Raw genomic sequence first — 18,328 nt, forward strand, 5'->3', positions numbered from 1 at the left:
ATAATGTTGACTATTGGAGGGGATGTGGGAAAACTGGGTGGTGGAGTTGTGAACAAGTCCAACCATTCTGGAGAGCAATTTGAAACTTTGCTTCAAAAAATTATCAAACTGTGCGTACCCTTTGATCCAGCAGTGTTATTACTGGGCTTATATCCCAAAGAGATCTTAAAGGAGGGAAAGGAACCCACATGTGCAAATATATTTGTGGCAGCTCTTTTTGTAGTGGCTAGAAAATGGAAAAGGAATGGAAGCCCATCAATTGGAGAATGGTTGGGTAAATTGTGGTATATGAATGTGATGGAATATTATTGTTCTGTAAGAAACGACCCAGCAGGATGATTTCAGAGAGACCTGGAGAGACTTACATGAGCTGATGCTGAGTGAAATGAGCAGGACCAGGAGATCGTTATGCACTTCAACAATGATACTGTATGAAGGTGTATTCTGATGGATGTGGCCCTCTCCAGCAATGAGATGAGCAAACCACTTCCAAATGTTGAGTAATGAAGAGAACCAGCTACACTCAGAGAGAGAACTATGGGAAACGAGTTATGGACCATAACAAAGCATTTCCACTCTTTGTTGTTTGCTTGCATTTTGTTTTCTTTCTGTTTTTTTTTCTTCCTTCATCTGATTTTTCTCGTGCAGCAAGATAACTGTATAAATGTGTATACATATATTATATTTAACATATACTTTAACATATTTAATACGTATTGAACCACCTGCCATCTAGGGGAGGGGGTGGGGGGAAGGAGGGGACAAGTTGGAACAGAAGGTTTTGTAAGAGTCAATGTTGAAAAACTACCCATGAATATGTTTTGTAAATAAAAAGCTATAATAATAAAAATAAATAAGCAAATAAATGAAAGTTTTGTTGATACTTGACCAATTCCCGCCTCTTTCCCCTTCTCCCTTCTTTTTTCTAGTATTAATCCCGCCCCGCCCACCGTGATGCACGCCACGGTGACGTCAGCACGCTGAGAACCTCTCGTCCTCACGCCAGAGAAGGATGACGCCACACGTGCACCTGGTAAAGCCTGTTGGGCTCCGAGCTCTGTCAGCAGGCCTGGGAAAAGTGCGTGACTGGATAGCTGAGGCCGCGTCCTCTCTGCCAAAGCGGCATGGAGCAGGCCAAGCCGGGCGGTTGAACCCGGGAATGTGGCCGGTGCGGAGTACGCCCGTCCCCGGAGATGATGTTGTCCATGACCTCCGAAGGGTGGGCGATGGGGTCCAGGCTTCTGTCTGCTGCGCTCGCGTTGCTGCTGCTGCTGCTCGGGACGGTCCCCGGGGCCTGCCCTCAAGATGATGCGACAGACTGGAGGGCCACGCTTAAGACGATCCGCAACGGCGTCCACCGCATAGATACATACCTGAATGCGGCTTTGGACCTGCTGGGCGGCGAGGACGGGCTGTGCCAGTACAAATGCGCCGACGGTAATGCGAGACCGACTTCGGGACTACCGCTGGGCTCTGGGGTGGTGAGAATTTGTGGTTATTGTGAATAAAGGGCTGTATAGAGCTCTTTGAACTTTGCAGAAGGCGGCCCATTGGAGCTTCACAACAGTCTGGGAGCTGGCTGCCGCTGCCATTATTATCATCATTAATATCAAGTATATTACTGTTGTCATAATTTATAAAGCACTTTAAAATTGTCTGAGGTCCTCATACTGGATTCGCACAGACCTGGAAACTGGCTGCTGCTGTTGTTAATTTGTTAATTACATTGTTAATAATGCATTTATGAATTTTTATGAAACATTTATGTAACATTATGAAACATTTTAAAATTTGCTGAGGGCTTCCTATGTGTTATCTCCTCCCATCTCACGAGTCCGGGAGCTGGCAGTTACTCTTGGGGCTGGGCGGAGCGGTGGATCCGGCCTGCATTTAGGGAGACAGGTAACTGGAGTTACCAGCCTTCTCCTTAGTGCTGTGTGACCTGGGCAAGTCATTTTACTCTGTTGGCTGGAGAAGGAAATGGCAAACTACTCCAGTATCTTTGCAAAGAAAACCCCAAATGAGATCATGGAGAAACAGTCTCAACTGACAAAATCGAGGGTCCTAAAGTTTGTAAAGTACTTTTTATATTTGTTGTCTTATTTGATGCTCACCACAAGCCTGTTGAATGTACAAAAAGAATGCAGAGGCACAGGCCCTTGGAGCTCTCTTTCCAATGGAGGGAACATGAAAATAACTGTCTCTACAAGACCTTTATAGGTTAAATGGAAGATACTAGCTAATATTAAGGGGTCCAGGAAAGGATTCTCACAAAAAGTGGGATTTTAGCTGAGACTTGAAAGAACCGGAGGAAGCCAAGAGGCAGAGGTGAGAAGAAAATGTCGGGGGAAATGTCCCTGAGTCACCCTGTCTTAGAGAACTTTAGAAGAGAGGGAAGGGTAAGGAGATGGGAAAGGTAGGAAAGAGCCGAATAATGGAGGACAAGATTTTATATTTGATCTTGGAACCTTTTATATCAGTCCATCTGTTTTTCGACCTGTCTAAATTTAGAAGCAACTGTGAGCTTCTGCATTCTGATTCTTATCTGGGCAACTACGCTGTATCTGAGGCAAGTTTCCAACTCAAGCTTCTTGATTCCAAGTTCTACACTTGAATTTTTTTATTTTTTAGTATTTGATCATTGTATTCAGTGTAATTGGTGTCAGGCTTACAAGTGGTTATATTTTAAGCATTTAAAAGAAAAAACATGATTCTGAGAAATCTTTTGCCCTCTGCAGATTGCCAAAGAGGTCCATGACACATTAAAAGGCTAATAGTACAGCCCTGAAGTCAGGAGGACCTGAGTTCAAATGTGGCCTCAGACTTAACACTTCCTAGTTGTGTGACCCTGGGCAAGTCACTTAACCCCAGTTGCCTCAGCAAAAAAAAAAAAAAAAAAAAAAAAAAAGGCTAATAGTAAAACATCCTATTCTGAGGCCCTGTCAAATGAGGGAGAGGCAGAACTCTGGTTGTTGAGAATGATAATGATTGGAAGTTGGAGAGGGTCCTGGGTAAAGCTTACCTTGGTTGGATTTTGTCTTCTAATTGTTGAGGGAATCTTTTTTTTTTTTTTTTTCATCATATTATTTTTTTTTTCTTCTAATTTTAGCTTTTTATTTACAAGACATGCATGGGTAATTTTTCAGCATTGACCCTTGCAAAACCTTCTGTTCCAACTTTTCCCCTCCTTCCCCCCACCCTCTCCCCTACATGGCAGGTAGTCTAATACATGTTAAATATGTTAAAGTATAAGTTAAATACAATATATGTATACATATCCATATAGTTATTTTGCTGGACAAGAAGAATCGGACTTTGAAATAATGTGAAGGAAATCAAAAATGCAAGCAGACAAAAACAGAGGGATTGGAAATACTATGTAGTGGTTCATAGTCATCTCCCAGAGTTCTTTCACTGGGTATAGCTGGTTCTATTCATTATTGAACAAATGGAACTGATTTGCTTCATCTCATTGTTGAAGAGGGCCACGTCCATCAGAACTGATCATCATATAGTATTGTTGTTGAAGTATATAAATCTCTTGGTCCTGCTCATTTCACTCAGCATCAGTTCTTATAAGTCTCTCCAGGCCTTTCTGAAATCTTCCTCCTGGTCATTTCTTATAGAACAATAATATTCCATAACATTCATATACCACAGTTTATTCAGCCATTCTCCAATTGATGGGCATCCACATAGTTTCCAGTTTCTGGCCACTACAAAAGGGCTGACACAAACATTCTTGCACATACAGGTCCCTTTCCCTTCTTTAAGATCTCTTTGGGATATAAGCCCAGTTAATAACACTGCTAGATCAAAGGGTATGCACAGTTTGATAACTTTTTGAGCATAGTTCCAAATTGCTCTTCAGAATGGCTAGATGTATTCACAATTCCACCAACAATGTGTCAGTGTCCCAGCTTTCCCTCATCCCCTCCAAGATTCAGCATTATCTTTTCCTGTCACTCTAGCCAATCTGAGAGGTGTGTAGTGGTATCTCAGAGTTGTCTTAATTTGCATTTCTCTGATCAATAGTGATTTGGAGCACCTATGACTAGAAATAGTTTCAATTTCTTCATCTGAAAATTGTTCATATCTTTTGACCATTTATCAGTTGGAGAATGGCTTGATTTCTTATAAATTAGTCAATTCTCTATATATTTTGGAAATGAGGCCTTTATCAGAACCTTTGACTGTAAAAATGTTTTCCCAATTTATTGTTTCCCTTCTTATCTGCATTAGTTTTGCTTGTACAAAAACGTTTCAATTTGATATAATCAAAGTTTTCTATTTTGTGATCAATAATGATGTCTAGTTTTTTTTTTTTTTTTTAATGATCTCTAGCTGTTCTTTGATCATAAATTCCTTCCTTCTCCATAGGTCTGAGAGGTAAACTATCCTATGTTTTTCTAATTTATTTATAATCTCATTCTTTATGTCTAGATCATGAACCCATTTTGACCTTATCTTGGTGTATAGTGTTGTGTGGGTCCATGCCTAGTTTCTGCCATACGAATTTCCAATTTTCCCAGCAGTTTTTGTCAAACAGTGAATTCTTATCCCCAAAGTTTGTCAAACGCTAGATTATTTAAGGTTTTTGACTATTTTGTCCTGTGAACCTACCCTATTCCACTGATCAACTAGTCTATTTCTTAGCCAATACCAAATGGTTTTGGTAACCGCTGCTTTATAATATAGTTTTAGATCTGGTACAACTAGGCCACGTTCAGTTGATTTTTTTTTTTCATTAGTTCCCTTGAAAGCCTTGATCTTTTGTTCTTCCAGATGAATTTTGTTATTTTTTCTAGATCATTAAAATAGTTTTTTTGGAGTCTGATTGGTATAGCACTAAATAACTAGATTAGTTTAGATAGTGTTGTCATCTTTATTATATTTGCTCGACCTCTCCAAGAGCACTTAATATTTTTCCATTTGGTTAGATCTGACTTTATTTGTGTGGAAAGTATTTTGTGGTTTTGCTCCTGTAGTTTCCTGACTTTCCCTTGGCAGATAGATTCCCAAATATTTTATACTATTGGCAGTTACTTTAAATGGAACTATTATTTGTAACTCTAACTGTTGGATTTTGTTAGTGATATATAAGAATGCTGATGATTTATGTGGGTTTATTTTGTATCCTGCAGCTTTGCTACAGGTGTGGATTATTTCTAATAGCTTTTTAGTAGAATCTCTGGGGTTCTCTAAATATACCATCTGCAAAGAGTGATAATTTGGTTTCCTCATTACCTACTCTAATTCCTTTAGTCTTTCTCAACTCTTATTGCCGAAGCTAGCATTTCTAATATAATATTGAATAATAATAGTGATAGTGGGCAACCTTGTTTCACTCCTGATCTTATTGGGAATGGTTCTAGTTTATCCCCATTACATATGATGCTTACTGATGATTTTAAATAGATGCTTCTGATTATTTTAAGGAAAAGTCCATTTATTCCTATACCCTCAAGTGTTTTTAATAGGAATGGATGTTGGATTTTATCAATGCTTTTTCTGCATCTATTGAGGTGATCATATGTTTTTATTTAAGATTTTAACAGCAATATTCATTAGGGAGATTGATCTACAATTTTCTTTCTCTGTTTTCAACCTACCTGGTTTAGGGATGAGGGAATCTTTCAAGAGAGCCCATCACTATTGTAGCCTTGGAAAAGTGAATATAACTCTAACATATTTAACATGTATTGGTCTGGTATCTGGGGTGGGGGGAAGGAGGGGAAAAATTAGAACAAAAGGTTTGGCAATTGTCAATGTTGTAAAATTACCTATGCATATATCTGGTAAATAAAAACTATTAAAATTTAAAAAATAAGTAAAAAAAAAAATAAAAAGAAAAGTGAATATAGACATCTATAACCAGCTTTTATTATTTTAAAAAACAGATTTTTTTACTATTGTATATCTTGTTTTTATATTGCCTAAAGTTCTTCCATGGAATAATTTTTAAATTTAACATTTATACAGAACTTTATGGTTTGCAAAGAGGCATTTTACATCTTATTTCATTTGATACTCACAAACACCCTGGGAGTTAGAGGCTATTGCTTATCTCCATTATACAGATGAAGAAACTAAAGCTAAGAAGTTAATTGACTTACCCAGAGTCACACAGTTTAGTAGGCTTTGAGTTCTAATGTGTTTTATAATAGAATTTTTTTTAATGTATAGAAGTAAGAGAGAAAAAAATTAAGCTAAACTGATCCACAGAGGATAAAATCCAATATTATAATGTCATATGACTCATCCCTGGTTTTAATTACTTTTTAAAAATTATACAAAGTAGTCTTGGACTTTGAGAACTTGAAAGAATGTTCAATTTGAAGTCCAGGGGAATTAGGTTCCAATCATGGTCTTGCCTGTTCCCATATAAATCTTGGGGGCCTTGCTTAACTTTCTTGGCTTCAGTTTCCTCTTGTTTGCACGCTGTTTCCCCTTAAAAATGTGAGCTCCTGGAAAGCAGAGACCATGTTTTTTCCCCTTCTGTGTCCCCATTTGTTTTGTATGGTGCCTTACATACAGTAAGAACTAATAAATCCTTCTTGGTGATATGAAATAAGGCGATTGGATTTAGCTGTGTCTGAGGGCCTTTTCAGAGTGCCTAGCTGAATTTTCAATTTTCCGTGCTACTGGAGGTGGGCAGCATTTTGGGGTTGGGATTTGATGTTTTATCATTAGGTTGGGGAATTCCCGATGTGGAATACCAATATACCCAAGGACGCAAATCAGCAATGTTTCCTATCATATAGTCTTAGTTATTTATGTGCATTGAGAGATCTTAACTTGCTCATCCCCACACAGCTGGCAAGAGTCAGAGGGCCAGAGTTGATGCTAATTCACCTGTGTCTTTGTAGGTGAACATTTTTGGTAATTGCCTGAATAGTGAATGACTCACTATTTCCCTCAGGATTTTATTACTAAATAACTTGACCCTTTAAGTGTTTAGTTGAGATGATGTTCTGGTTTTACTTTGGGAAATTTTAAAATGTTAAAAATAAACACTTCTGGTGATCAGGTTTCCTGAGACATCCTCTAGCATTGATTGGCCAAGTTCTTTGTCTAGTTAGTTTAGTGAAACAAAAGCAACTATTAAGAAATCAACGAAGATATGATATTCCTAATGATTTTTATAGGAAAACCAGATATTGTGTATAGTGAAACAAGTAAGATTCTACCTAATTCTACCTATCAGCTATAATCCTTAAGATGATTATTTATAATTTATTAGTGCTGTGTGGTGCAGAAAATGTTCTGTGCCAGGTATTAAGAATTTGCTTCATTGTATTTTGTCTTCCCATAAAACATACATTTAATTCTCTTTTTCTCTTTTTTATACAAACTTGAATTTGGTTTGGTATGATGTATGTGTTAATAGGTCATAGGCTCATAGGATATGGAACTGAATAATACCTTAGTATTCATCTAGTCTAATACCTTCTTCTCTTTCTTCTTTTTAAATTTTTTTCTGGCAAATGAAGACACAGACTCAGACCTCAGAGGTTACATTGCACCTTAGCTCTAAACTGCTCCTCACACATATCCCATTATACACTAGTAAACTGAGGTACCAGATTTTTCACAAATATACTAACGGTCACAAATCTAGTGAGAGGTAGAGCCTGAACTCCCAGGTCTTCTGATCTAAGGTTCAGTATTCTTTCCCTTCATTGATTTGCATTTCTGGAGATAGATGTTTATCTTTCTATTTGCATCCTGCCTTAAACACTCTCCTCTACAAAATGGAGTATAATTATATTTGGAGTTAAGTATATTATATTTAAATATAATTATATTGTTATTGTGAAGAAAGCACTTTTAAGGGTACTAGGAGGCCAGAAAAAAATATGGATTCAAGTTTTTCCTCTTCTGGGGAAATCACTCTCTCAGCCTCGATTTCATCATGTGTAAATTTGTGGTAAGGATCAAATGAGATGACACAAATAAAGCTTCTGAACTTAATTTCAAATTTCAAGGTCACACATTACTTCTAAGACATTAATTTTTTCAACCCTAACTTGGGAAAAGGTCCCCAGTTAATTGACAAACATTTATTAAGCATCTGCTATGTTCCAGACATTGTATTAAGCATTTGGGGCATAAATACAAAGAATGGAACAATCCTTGGTCTTACAGAGCTTGCATTTTATTGGATGTGACAACATGCCGTATATATGTCTATACAGAAGAAATAATGGGGGGAGGCATTGGCACTTGGGGGAATCAGCAATGCTTCCTATAAATAATGGTGCTTGAGGGAGGTGAGGGATTGATTTTCTGAGGTGGAAATCAGGAGAAGATGTGTTCTAGAAGGAAAGATTGACCAGTGCAAAGAGGTAGAATTCAGGGACATGGGGTGAGTAAGAATGATAAGTGGAAAATGACAGGAATGGTGAGATAAATTAATCCCTGATTACTGAAAATTTTTCTGCCTTAGTAGAGTTAATATAATTAAATTGATCTTTGAAAAAGGATATTACCATGCTCTTAATGTTCTGAAGATCAAATCTCAGTCTGTAGAGATTTGTAAATCTTATAGAAATGTAATATACATTTGTAGCACTTGTAGAAATAAGAAATAGCTACTCAAGGAACACATAAAATTAAAGGGCTTATTATGTGCTGGGCATTATACTCCTTTCCCTTGAAGGAGATTACATACCAACAGGATAGTTACAAATATGTACACATGAGGCACATATAAATCAAATACAAGATAACTTGAATGGGGAAGTACTTATAGCTAAAGAGATGAGAAAAGATTTCTTCTGTGTAGCAGATGACACTAATACTGATTTCATGAAGGAAAGCATGGATTCCACAAAGTGAAAACGTAGACCTAAAAGGCATGTAGATTATTATGTGTTCATTACATTGAATGGCTTATTAAACACCTACTACATTTGAGGTACTAGATATACGAAGACACTAGTGGCTTTTCAAGGATCTTTGAATGAAGGGAAATTCCAGACAATAAATGTAAGGTAATTTAAGGAAGCTTTAACCCCTGAAAGGATGAGAGAAGACTTCTGAGAAAACTGTTACCAACTCAGTTTTAAGTCTTTAAGGAAAAAAGAGATTCTGAAAAGTTGAAGTGAGGGAGAACCATGGGGTCAGCTTGTGAGAATGCATAGAGAAGAGATAAAATAGTTTAGTTTGGCTGAAGTTTGGAATGATTCATCAGCCCCAAATAGATTTTCACTTGGCTAAGCATGCAAGTAGCCATTTTAAAGACTTTATAATAAGCCTTCCAAAAATAAAAATAAATAATAACATCACATATTTTTAATGTTTCTGGAGCAGTAGTTCCCCAGGAACTCACACTTATATTTTATCCTTGTTAAGTAAGTTATCTAATGGTGGTGTTTGTATTTTATAGGATCTAAGCCTGTCCCTCGCTATGGATACAAACCTTCACCTCCAAATGGATGTGGCTCTCCAGTGTTTGGTGTTCATGTAAGTGTTGTTAGTTTTTACTCATTAAGTACTGTGACAAATGACATAAAAATGGCCAAATATTTGACAACTAGCTAACCATCTGTATAGTTTTGATTTTAACACGGTTTGAACTATGTTATTTCTTTTTTTTTTTTTTTTTTTGGGAGGCTGGGGTTAAGTGACTTGCCCAGGGTCACACAGCTAGGAAGTGTTAAGTGTCTGAGACCAGATTTGAACTCGGGTCCTCCTGAATTCAAGGCTGGTGCTCTATCCACCGCGCCACCTAGCTGCCCCTAAATTTTTCTTTTTTCTTTTCTTTTTTTGAGGCTGGGGTTAAGTGACTTGCCCAGGGTCACACAGCTAGGAAGTGTTAAGTGTCTGAGACTAGATTTGAACTCAGGTCCTCCTGAATTCAGGGCTGGTGCTCTATCCACTGCGCCACCTAGCTGCCAAACTATGTTATTTCTTAATATCCTAAATGTTTAACTTAGTAATATACAAAATATTACAAAGAAAAAACTATAGATAAAACATTGGGCATGCTGAACAGTAGACTAAAGGTAATATTGCAACAGGGTAAAACAAGAAACTTGAAAATGCTATCATTTCAGGGAATGATATTCATTCATTCATTGAAAATATTAAGTTATAATCATATATCATAATTTTATCAACTATTTTCCAGTTATTCAGCACCTGCTTTGTTTTCAGCTTTTTGCTACCACAAAAAAAGTGCTGTCAGATTTGTTGGTACATATAGGTCCTTTGCTTTGACTCCTTGGGAAAGGGTGGTGTCTCTTCCTTAGTCAGAGGTGCTTCTTATTTTGTGGCCTTTTAGATATGTTTTCAGACCATTTTTTAGAGAGGCTGGATCCTTATTATTAGATTTCAGTGGATGATTATGTTGAGAATGGTGAACCTTTTGTTCCAACTTTTCCCCTCTTTCCCTTCACCCCTTCCCCCTGATGGCAGGCATGTTAAATATGTTAAAGTATAAGTTAAATATAATATATGTGTATTTGTCCATATAGTTATTTTGTTGTACAAAAAGAATCAGATTTTGAAATAGTGTATAATTAGCCTATGAAGGAAATCAGAAATGCAGGCGGAAAAAAATAGAGGGATTGGGAATTCTATGTAGTGGTTCTCTGAAAGAAAGTTTTAATAATCTTTCTCATTTTGCCATACCATCTGAGTGCTGGCCTCCAGATAGAGAGACCTGGAGTTTTTTTGATCAAACACTAATCTTTGTGAAAATTCCATTTCTAGCTTAACATTGGCATCCCTTCAGTAACTAAGTGCTGCAATCATCACGACAGATGCTATGAAACCTGTGGCAGCACCAAGAATGACTGTGATGAGCAGTTTCATTATTGTCTCTCTAAGATATGCCAAGAAGTACAGAAAACACTGGGGCTACCCCAGAATGTGCAAGGTAAGGATAGTCTGGTAGGGAGTAGAAGGAGAGAATTGGCTTTAAGGTTTGGAGGTTTTTTTGGTTTTGTTTTTTGGTTTTTTGGATAGCTTTTGGAGGAATACCTTAGGAGAGTTCAAGAAAAGTCCTTCCCCAAAAGTGTTTTTTTTCCCCCTTTTCCTACTGCTACAAGCCAACCCTAGAATGAGGGATCTTGAAAGTACCCCCTGACTTTGTATGTTTGTGTTCCTCTAATTGTGATGAAATTAACTTATTAAAGATTTAGGGGAAAATGAAGTGAAGCGAAATATTGTATATAGATCATTTCCTTATGATAAATCAAAAAGTATTGCTATGATTTTTATTTCATTTTTATTCTTTTTGTAAATATTCTAATCCCATTTCTTTGTTCTAATCAGGAGCCTGGCATAATCTTTAGACAAAAATAAAACTGACTCTCTCTTTAACTGTCATACTGTTGTGTTGGCTTAATTAGGGCTCAGTATAGGGGCTCTGAATTACTGAATTATTTTAAAGGTCTAGAGACAGTTTATATTGTTTTCTTTTTCAGTTTTAGGACTAAGTGCCTTTTATAGTTTCAAAGCTGGTGGTGCCCATTATGGGATATCCCTGCACATCTCAGCTTCCTTTGAATCTGATTTGCTGGACCCATTTTTAGAGGTGGGAAAGACTAACAAACTCCTTGGATTCAATGGAATTCATACCTGCCACATTTGCCAGTTCTATACATTTTCATATGCTTTCACAATGGTGCTGATGGTCACTTGCGAGTCCTGAGTTAATCATTTTATGGCAAATATTGATCCCTTTCCAGTACCAATGAGATTAGCTCATTTCATTACATGCCTACTATTCTATACAGTTTTGTTAACTTCCATAGTAAAAGCAGGAAGGTCAGGGTATATTAAAAATACTTACCTGAAACAAAAACAAAAGAGGTAGAGGTAGGGGAGGGAAGTGGGCAACTGGGAGGACAGGGAAAGGAAATTCATCTGAAACCCATTCTTTGCCGTTCCTGTAATAAATCTTAGTTGCCCAAAGTTATATTCCTATTTTGAGCAGATTTCAATCCTGTTCCCTTTCAAGCAAGTTCCCTGCTGAGAAAAAGTCTTTGGGGAAGTAAAGGAAGCTCCTCTGGAAAGTATTGACAGAGTGTGACTAATGCAGGTGTGAGGCCATAGAAGGCGCTCAAAATCATTTGCTTGCATAATCAGTCATGGGCAACCATGAACTAAAAGCTAAGTATAACCACTGCTCAAGTTCTTTTAAAAATTGATAATTTTTTATAGTCCTCACAAATGACATAAGTATCCAAATGACCTTGACAGAAAAAAAAAGTTCCCACTCCAGCTTTAATTGATAAGACTGATTTTCATGCTTGGCCAAGATAATCTGGCCTCTACGAGGCTTTATTAGGGTGCATGTCTTCTGACAGTCTATGTACAAATGTACCATGAAGGTCACCTGGCACAAATCATTACTTTAAAAAATTGTCTTGTTAAATATTTTCCAATTACATTTAAGAATATACATGTGGCACAAATCATTGCAAAATCCATACTTTTTTCCTCATTTCTACTTAATTAGAATTTGGAAATAGAAAGCAATTTTTCAATTGCTTTTTTTTTCCTTTACTATATCTTTTGTCACACAGCAAATGATTTTGTAAGTTCTTCATATTCTTAATGAGTATTTAACTTAATTAAAAACTTGCAAAGTAAATTTTGATTCTTGTTAGAATGAAATGTTTCAACAAAAATCAGAATTACTTAAAAAAAAAAACTTTTTTACTATACCTTGTAAGCATTTTATCCTACATGTTATCACTTAAAAAGCATGTGCATGATTCATTGTTGTTTTTCTTTCTGGCTTTATTCACTCTTAATGTCAAAAACTTTTTACATGGACATACAGCTTTAATAGTGTCATACAACCTTCATTTTTTACATTTTTAATAGGAAAAAGTGGGACAAATACTGACAAATGGGGGTTTTGCTAAAAATGGCTTTTGCATAGTCTGTGAATTTTGTAACTAGATCAGCATATAGACTTGATGGTTCAGGGACATGGGAATATACAAATAAGGAGAGGGACATAGATTAAAATCAAAATGAATCATGCCACTATTTATTTAGGTAGATCTGATACAGCTTTTAAAAGTATACCTGGATCGCTGTGTTACAGTGCTAGACAGTGAGTGTATAAATGAAAAGGTTCTGCCAGCCTATCCTGCAATGATGGTATTTGCTTCTTCTACAGCTTGTGAATCCGCAATGGAGCTTTTATTTGATGGTGTTATACACTTAGGCTGTAAGCCATACCTGGACAGCCAGAGAGCTGCCTGTAAATGCCGCTTTGAAGAGAAAACTGACCTTTAAAAGAGGCCTCTCACTGTTAGCACCTGCAACTAAAGAGGAGCCCCGTTGTTGACAGAAATCCAGCGTGCCATAATCAGGTGAAACTGCCTGTTTTTTTCTCAGAGGCCTTTTTAGAAGAACCTGAAAGGATTTTTTGGTTTTGGTGGGGGGTTTTGTTTGTTTGTTTTGTCCTTAAAACCTAGGTGTTTGAAGAGAGGCTGTTACAGTAGAGAGAACACTAAAAGTGGATCCAGGAGGCACTGGACTTAAACAGGTTATGTGGCTGTGGGCAAGTTATTTTACCTTCTTGGCCTTAGTTTCATCACCTCTCAAATGAGGAAAATATTTATAGTGCCACCTCCATGAACTTTTTGTGAGGAAAGTGCTCTGTGAACCATTAAAAAGCACTATGTAAATGTGAATTATTTTCATCCATATACCCTCAAATTTTAAATGTCCTCTTTTAAAAATGTATTATTGCTCTCATGTATTTTACCATTATTGCCTTATTGTGCCAAACTACTGTGACTTAAAAGCAGGATAGGGTAGTAACTGAAATAGACTAAAACTTTAGAAAGACAGAAACAGGTAACTGTAGAATTTTTTTTTTTTTTTTTTTTTTTGCAACTGTACCTCCTTGAAAAAATAGGTCAAATTTAAAAGTTCATTATAAGTTAGGCTAATAAAGAAATAAAGAAAGTTTGCTTTAAAATCTTAAATGTTTGCATTTTGATGCTATCAAAGGATTGAAATGTTTTGTTTTTTTATTAAATGTATATCATCTGTTCTCTTTCACAATATATTTAGCATATCAACCAAAGTTGTAAGAGCACATTTAGGCACAGGGACAAGGTTTTCATGTATAGAATGCATATCTGCTTCTCTTGTAAGATTGAAAGTATAAAGAGTTACACCTTAACTGCAAGTCTAAGCATTATCTACTCAAGGATGCATTCAAGAGTAACACTTTATCTGACAAGAAGATGAAGCACAGCCACTCACATCTGTTGAATTATTTTTAAGAAATGTTCAATGTAAATATCTTTTTTTTCTAAATGTTCTTTAAATGTTGTCTAGATGTCTCGTTTGGAAAAAGAATGGATTCTGGTGGATTTAATGATAAATTGCTTGTAATAACATACTTATATAAAGTATGTTTTATACTTTAAACTCTTAGGTATGAGGCTTTTGATTTCATGTATTTCTATTAATTTTTTTTTAAGTTCAGATTAATTTAAGTTTTAACAAAAGTTTATTTTGCCGTTATTTTTTCCTTTGCTGTTTTGATAATAGAAGGTAGGAAAGGAAGTCTCAAGATAATATGAGAAATGTTATAAATCTCTGTCAAAATTGTTCATGTTTCACTCTAAATTCTTTGTGTTTCACATAAATGTTAAAAAGTTGTTCCATAAAACCCCTTGGAAAATGGTCACTGTCAAATATATCTCTGCTGTCATTTATCCCTTATCAAGGGTCTTGGTGCATTTTAGTGATGTCTAGCTATTTGTTGCTTCTGTTCTAACAAAGATGGATTCCATTGGTCCATGAATCAGTTTCATGGGGCTAAAAATTCTTTTTTTTTTTTCTATGGATTATTCATTTCCTCTTCCAGCATCTCATTCCCCTAAAAAAATGAGGGGAACACAACAGTGATGCTTCTTTTTAAGGCATTGATGCAGCCCTAGTGACTAAATCATGCCAAAACAAAAAATGTTTTAGTATAGACCTTAATAGTCCAGTCTGTCTGTGGTGGCCTACATTTGAGAACCATTGGTCTAAGGCAGAGGTGGGTAACCTTTGGGCTATTTGGATATTTATAATATTATTCATGGACCATACAAAGTCATCAACTTGAAAATTAGCCTGCTATATTTGGTCAAACATTTAATTAACTCACCCTAAAAGTTGTAACTGCTTTTCTTTGGTGAGGGTATATGATATTAGTTGGTATTGATGATGTTAACATTCACAACTGCTTTTCCATGTTTGTGTCAGTCATTCTAGAGCACAGTCAATTTTTGCAACAATGTATGTCTCCTCAAAGTGGGAAATCATTGTATATTTATAGAACTCAAGTAGTGATGAGCTTTCAGATGTTTTGCATCTGAATGATTTTGTTTTGTAGGTTATACATTAGCTGGTTTCATATTGAATGGTGTAGCAATGTAGTTCTTTTCCATTTGTTTTCTTTTCATGTCTTTGAACAAATCCCCAAAGGGTTGCCCTTCATTCTTTTTTTTTCCCCTGAGGCAATTGGGGTTAGGTGACTTGCCTAGGATCAAACAGCTAGGAAGTGTTGTGTCTGAAGCCAGATTTGAACTCAGGTCTTCCTGACTTTAGGGCTGGTGCTCTATCCACTGCGCCACCTAGCTGCCCCTGTCCTTCATTCTTGAAGAGGACCAAAATGATATCACTATGTTAGAGTCAATTTAGTGTGTCCATTTGTGGCAGATCAGAGTAATATGAATCTGGAATGCTCTGCCACAGGTTGGGCACACATAATCCCTAGGGACATTTGGGGTGGATTCTCTAATTTTGCAGATCTTGCATTTTTTTCTGAGCGGCTTCATTTCTGCTTTGTTCATTTTGCAAAGCACTTTCTCTTGTGAGAAAACTCCATGCTGGACAGTCCTGTGTCTCCTATTTCATACAATCAGTTCTAAAATTCTTAAGAGAGTCCTTGAGAATGTCTTTCTATTGTATTCTGACCACCTTGAGCACTTGCCCTTTATGAGTTTTCCATAAAATAGTCTTTTTGGCAAATGTACATTTGGCATTTAAACAATGAGGTCACCCCAATGGAGTTGTGCTTTCTGCAGTAGAGTCTGGTGTTTTATCCTGCTGGAGACTATCAGAATCTTGCTAAAACAATTCAAATGGAAATGATTTAGTTTCCTGGAATGGAACTGGTATTATACTGTCCAGATTTTACAGGCAAACAGCAATGGGGACAGAACAATGATCTTCAGTTTGGAAGTCAATATAATACCTCTTCTCTCCCACTCTTTCTTTTGGAGCCTTTCAAACACTAAGCTAGCTCTGGCAAGGCATGTATCAATCTCATTATCAAAGTGGACTTCCCTGGAAATGTGCACACACACAGCATTCAAAACTTCACTATTTGCTATATAACTAACTGATGGTTCCACATATGGATGGCATGGTGCTGGCTGATGAAGCACCTATGTTTTCTTGGTGTTAATTGTTAGGCCAAAATTAGCACAAGCAGCAGAGAATTGATCTTTGTTATCCTCTCCCACACTTGACTTTAGAGCTTTCCAAACACTGAGCTAGCTCTGGCAATTGTTTGTCAACCTCATTATCAGTGTATACCTTCCTGAAAAGTATACTGCCAATGTAAATTAATTTTTCCACAGCAAAAATAATGAGACTGAATCTAATAGAAGATAGACTCTATATTCACACTCTGAGTGTTATCCTTTAAATAGTGAGGATTATACTGGGACAGTTACATACTAGTTCAGGGATACAGGTAATGTTTGACCACTTTCAAAACTGCTCTTTAGGAATTAGAAGTAAAATCTGCTGGTTTCATTTTATATGTATATTTTTTTAATCAAAATTTTACTAGGTGTAGGCCTTGGAGGTTTATTAGCAAGGAAGTTTTAACATTTGCAAATAAAAAGGATTAGTATAGTAGAGGCAGGTGGGGTCCTGTTTAAAAAAAAAAAAAAATTAGTCCACTACATAGGTCCTCTTAATAGTCTATGTTATGGCATTCACAAGTCAAGCTTGAGAAAAATAGAAGAGAACGTGAAACATTTCATCTGAAAAACAATTGACTTGGACAGTAGATCAAGGAAATAAAAATAGCTGGAATACCTGAAAAATGTGATTTGAAAAAAGTGTCTTGATATAAGGGTATAAGAAATCATCAGACCTTCTAGAACAAGAATTCAAAGCAGAAATAGAAGGAAAATCCATGAATCACAACCTGAAAGAGATCTCAGGAGGAAAACTTAGAGGGATAGCTGAGTTTTAAAGCTCCCGGGTTAAGGAGAAAATATTGGAAGCAACAAGAAAAAAAAAAAGTGTAAATATCATGGAGTTAACAGAGTTAACAAGACCTAACACCTATTAAGTTGAAGGACCAGAGATCTTAGAGTACTATATTTTGTAGAGCAAAAGATCTTGGATAAGACCAAAGCAAAATTAGATATAGTCAGGGGCAGCTAGGTGGCGCAGTGGATAGAACACCAGCCCTGAATTCAGGAGGACTCAAGTTCAAATATGGTCTCAGACACTTAACACTTCCTAGCTGTGTGACCCTGGGCAAGTCACTTAACCCCAGCATGGGGGGGGGGGAATTAAATACAGTCTTGAATGGAAGAAAAAGGATATTTAACAAATTAAAAAAACTTTCAGGTATCTGTGACAAAAATAACAAAACTTAAGGAAAAATTTGAAATACATCATTCAGGAGAAATATAAGGTAAACATTAAAGATCAATTATAAGGAACTAAAAAATGTCAATTGTTTATTTCTCATATGTGAAAATATCAGTACTTTTATGTATGTCATTATTTGGGTAGTTTGAAAAAAAAAGCTTGGGCTGAACTTAGGATGATGTAATTCAAAGAAAAAAAAACTCTCCCTACAGAGAATAATTATCACATACAAATGAGGCATAAAAGGAAAAAATGAAACAGAAGCAGCTAGTGTGGCAAGGGCAGGTAGTACTGGAATATTTGGGAATTAAAGAGGGAACTTCCTTTCCTTTTCCCTTTCCCTCTCCCCCTTCTCCTTCTGTCCTTCTCCCCTTTCCCTCTTTTCTTCTCTCTCTTCCTCCTTTTCCTCTTCTCCCCCTCTCCTTCTCCCTTCCTATGTATGTATGTATTGAATGTATAAGAGTTTTCTAAATTCATAAAGAAGGGGATGGGGGGGTAAAGAGAAGGGAGGAACTCTTGGAACTGGGTAGGTTAAGCAAGTCAAGGTACTAGATAGAAGTAAAGCAGAAGAGTAAGGAGAGATAGGAATAGAATGAGAAGAATAGTGAAGAAAACTAGGAAAGAGAAATACACAACAAAATATTAGAATGTGAATGGGATTAATTTACCCATAAAA

At 36.5% G+C, this 18,328-nt stretch overlaps 1 protein-coding gene across 1 annotated transcript; it reads left to right on the forward strand.

The window, feature by feature from the left end:
* The first annotated feature begins 1,013 nt into the window (after positions 1–1,013).
* On the forward strand, positions 1,014–13,961 carry PLA2G12A (phospholipase A2 group XIIA). Its single transcript, XM_074273328.1, has 4 exons — positions 1,014–1,437; positions 9,392–9,468; positions 10,720–10,885; positions 13,145–13,961. The coding sequence occupies exons 1-4, from the start codon at positions 1,194–1,196 to the stop codon at positions 13,261–13,263; spliced, it is 606 nt and encodes a 201-aa protein (XP_074129429.1). The 5' UTR covers positions 1,014–1,193; the 3' UTR covers positions 13,264–13,961.
* The last annotated feature ends 4,367 nt before the right edge of the window (positions 13,962–18,328 follow it).

The sequence above is a fragment of the Sminthopsis crassicaudata genome, chromosome 6 (assembly GCF_048593235.1).
Source record: "Sminthopsis crassicaudata isolate SCR6 chromosome 6, ASM4859323v1, whole genome shotgun sequence".
NCBI classification, from domain to species: domain Eukaryota; kingdom Metazoa; phylum Chordata; class Mammalia; order Dasyuromorphia; family Dasyuridae; genus Sminthopsis; species Sminthopsis crassicaudata.

Bases quoted from the DNA above. Each gene is read 5' to 3' on its own strand.
- PLA2G12A (XM_074273328.1), top strand. From the start codon at position 1,194: ATGATGTTGTCCATGACCTCCGAAGGGTGGGCGATGGGGTCCAGGCTT. The intron at 1,438-9,391 runs GTAATGCGAGAC...TGTATTTTATAG, and splicing joins CCAGTACAAATGCGCCGACG to GATCTAAGCCTGTCCCTCGC. The intron at 10,886-13,144 runs GTAAGGATAGTC...CTTCTTCTACAG, and splicing joins GCTACCCCAGAATGTGCAAG to CTTGTGAATCCGCAATGGAG.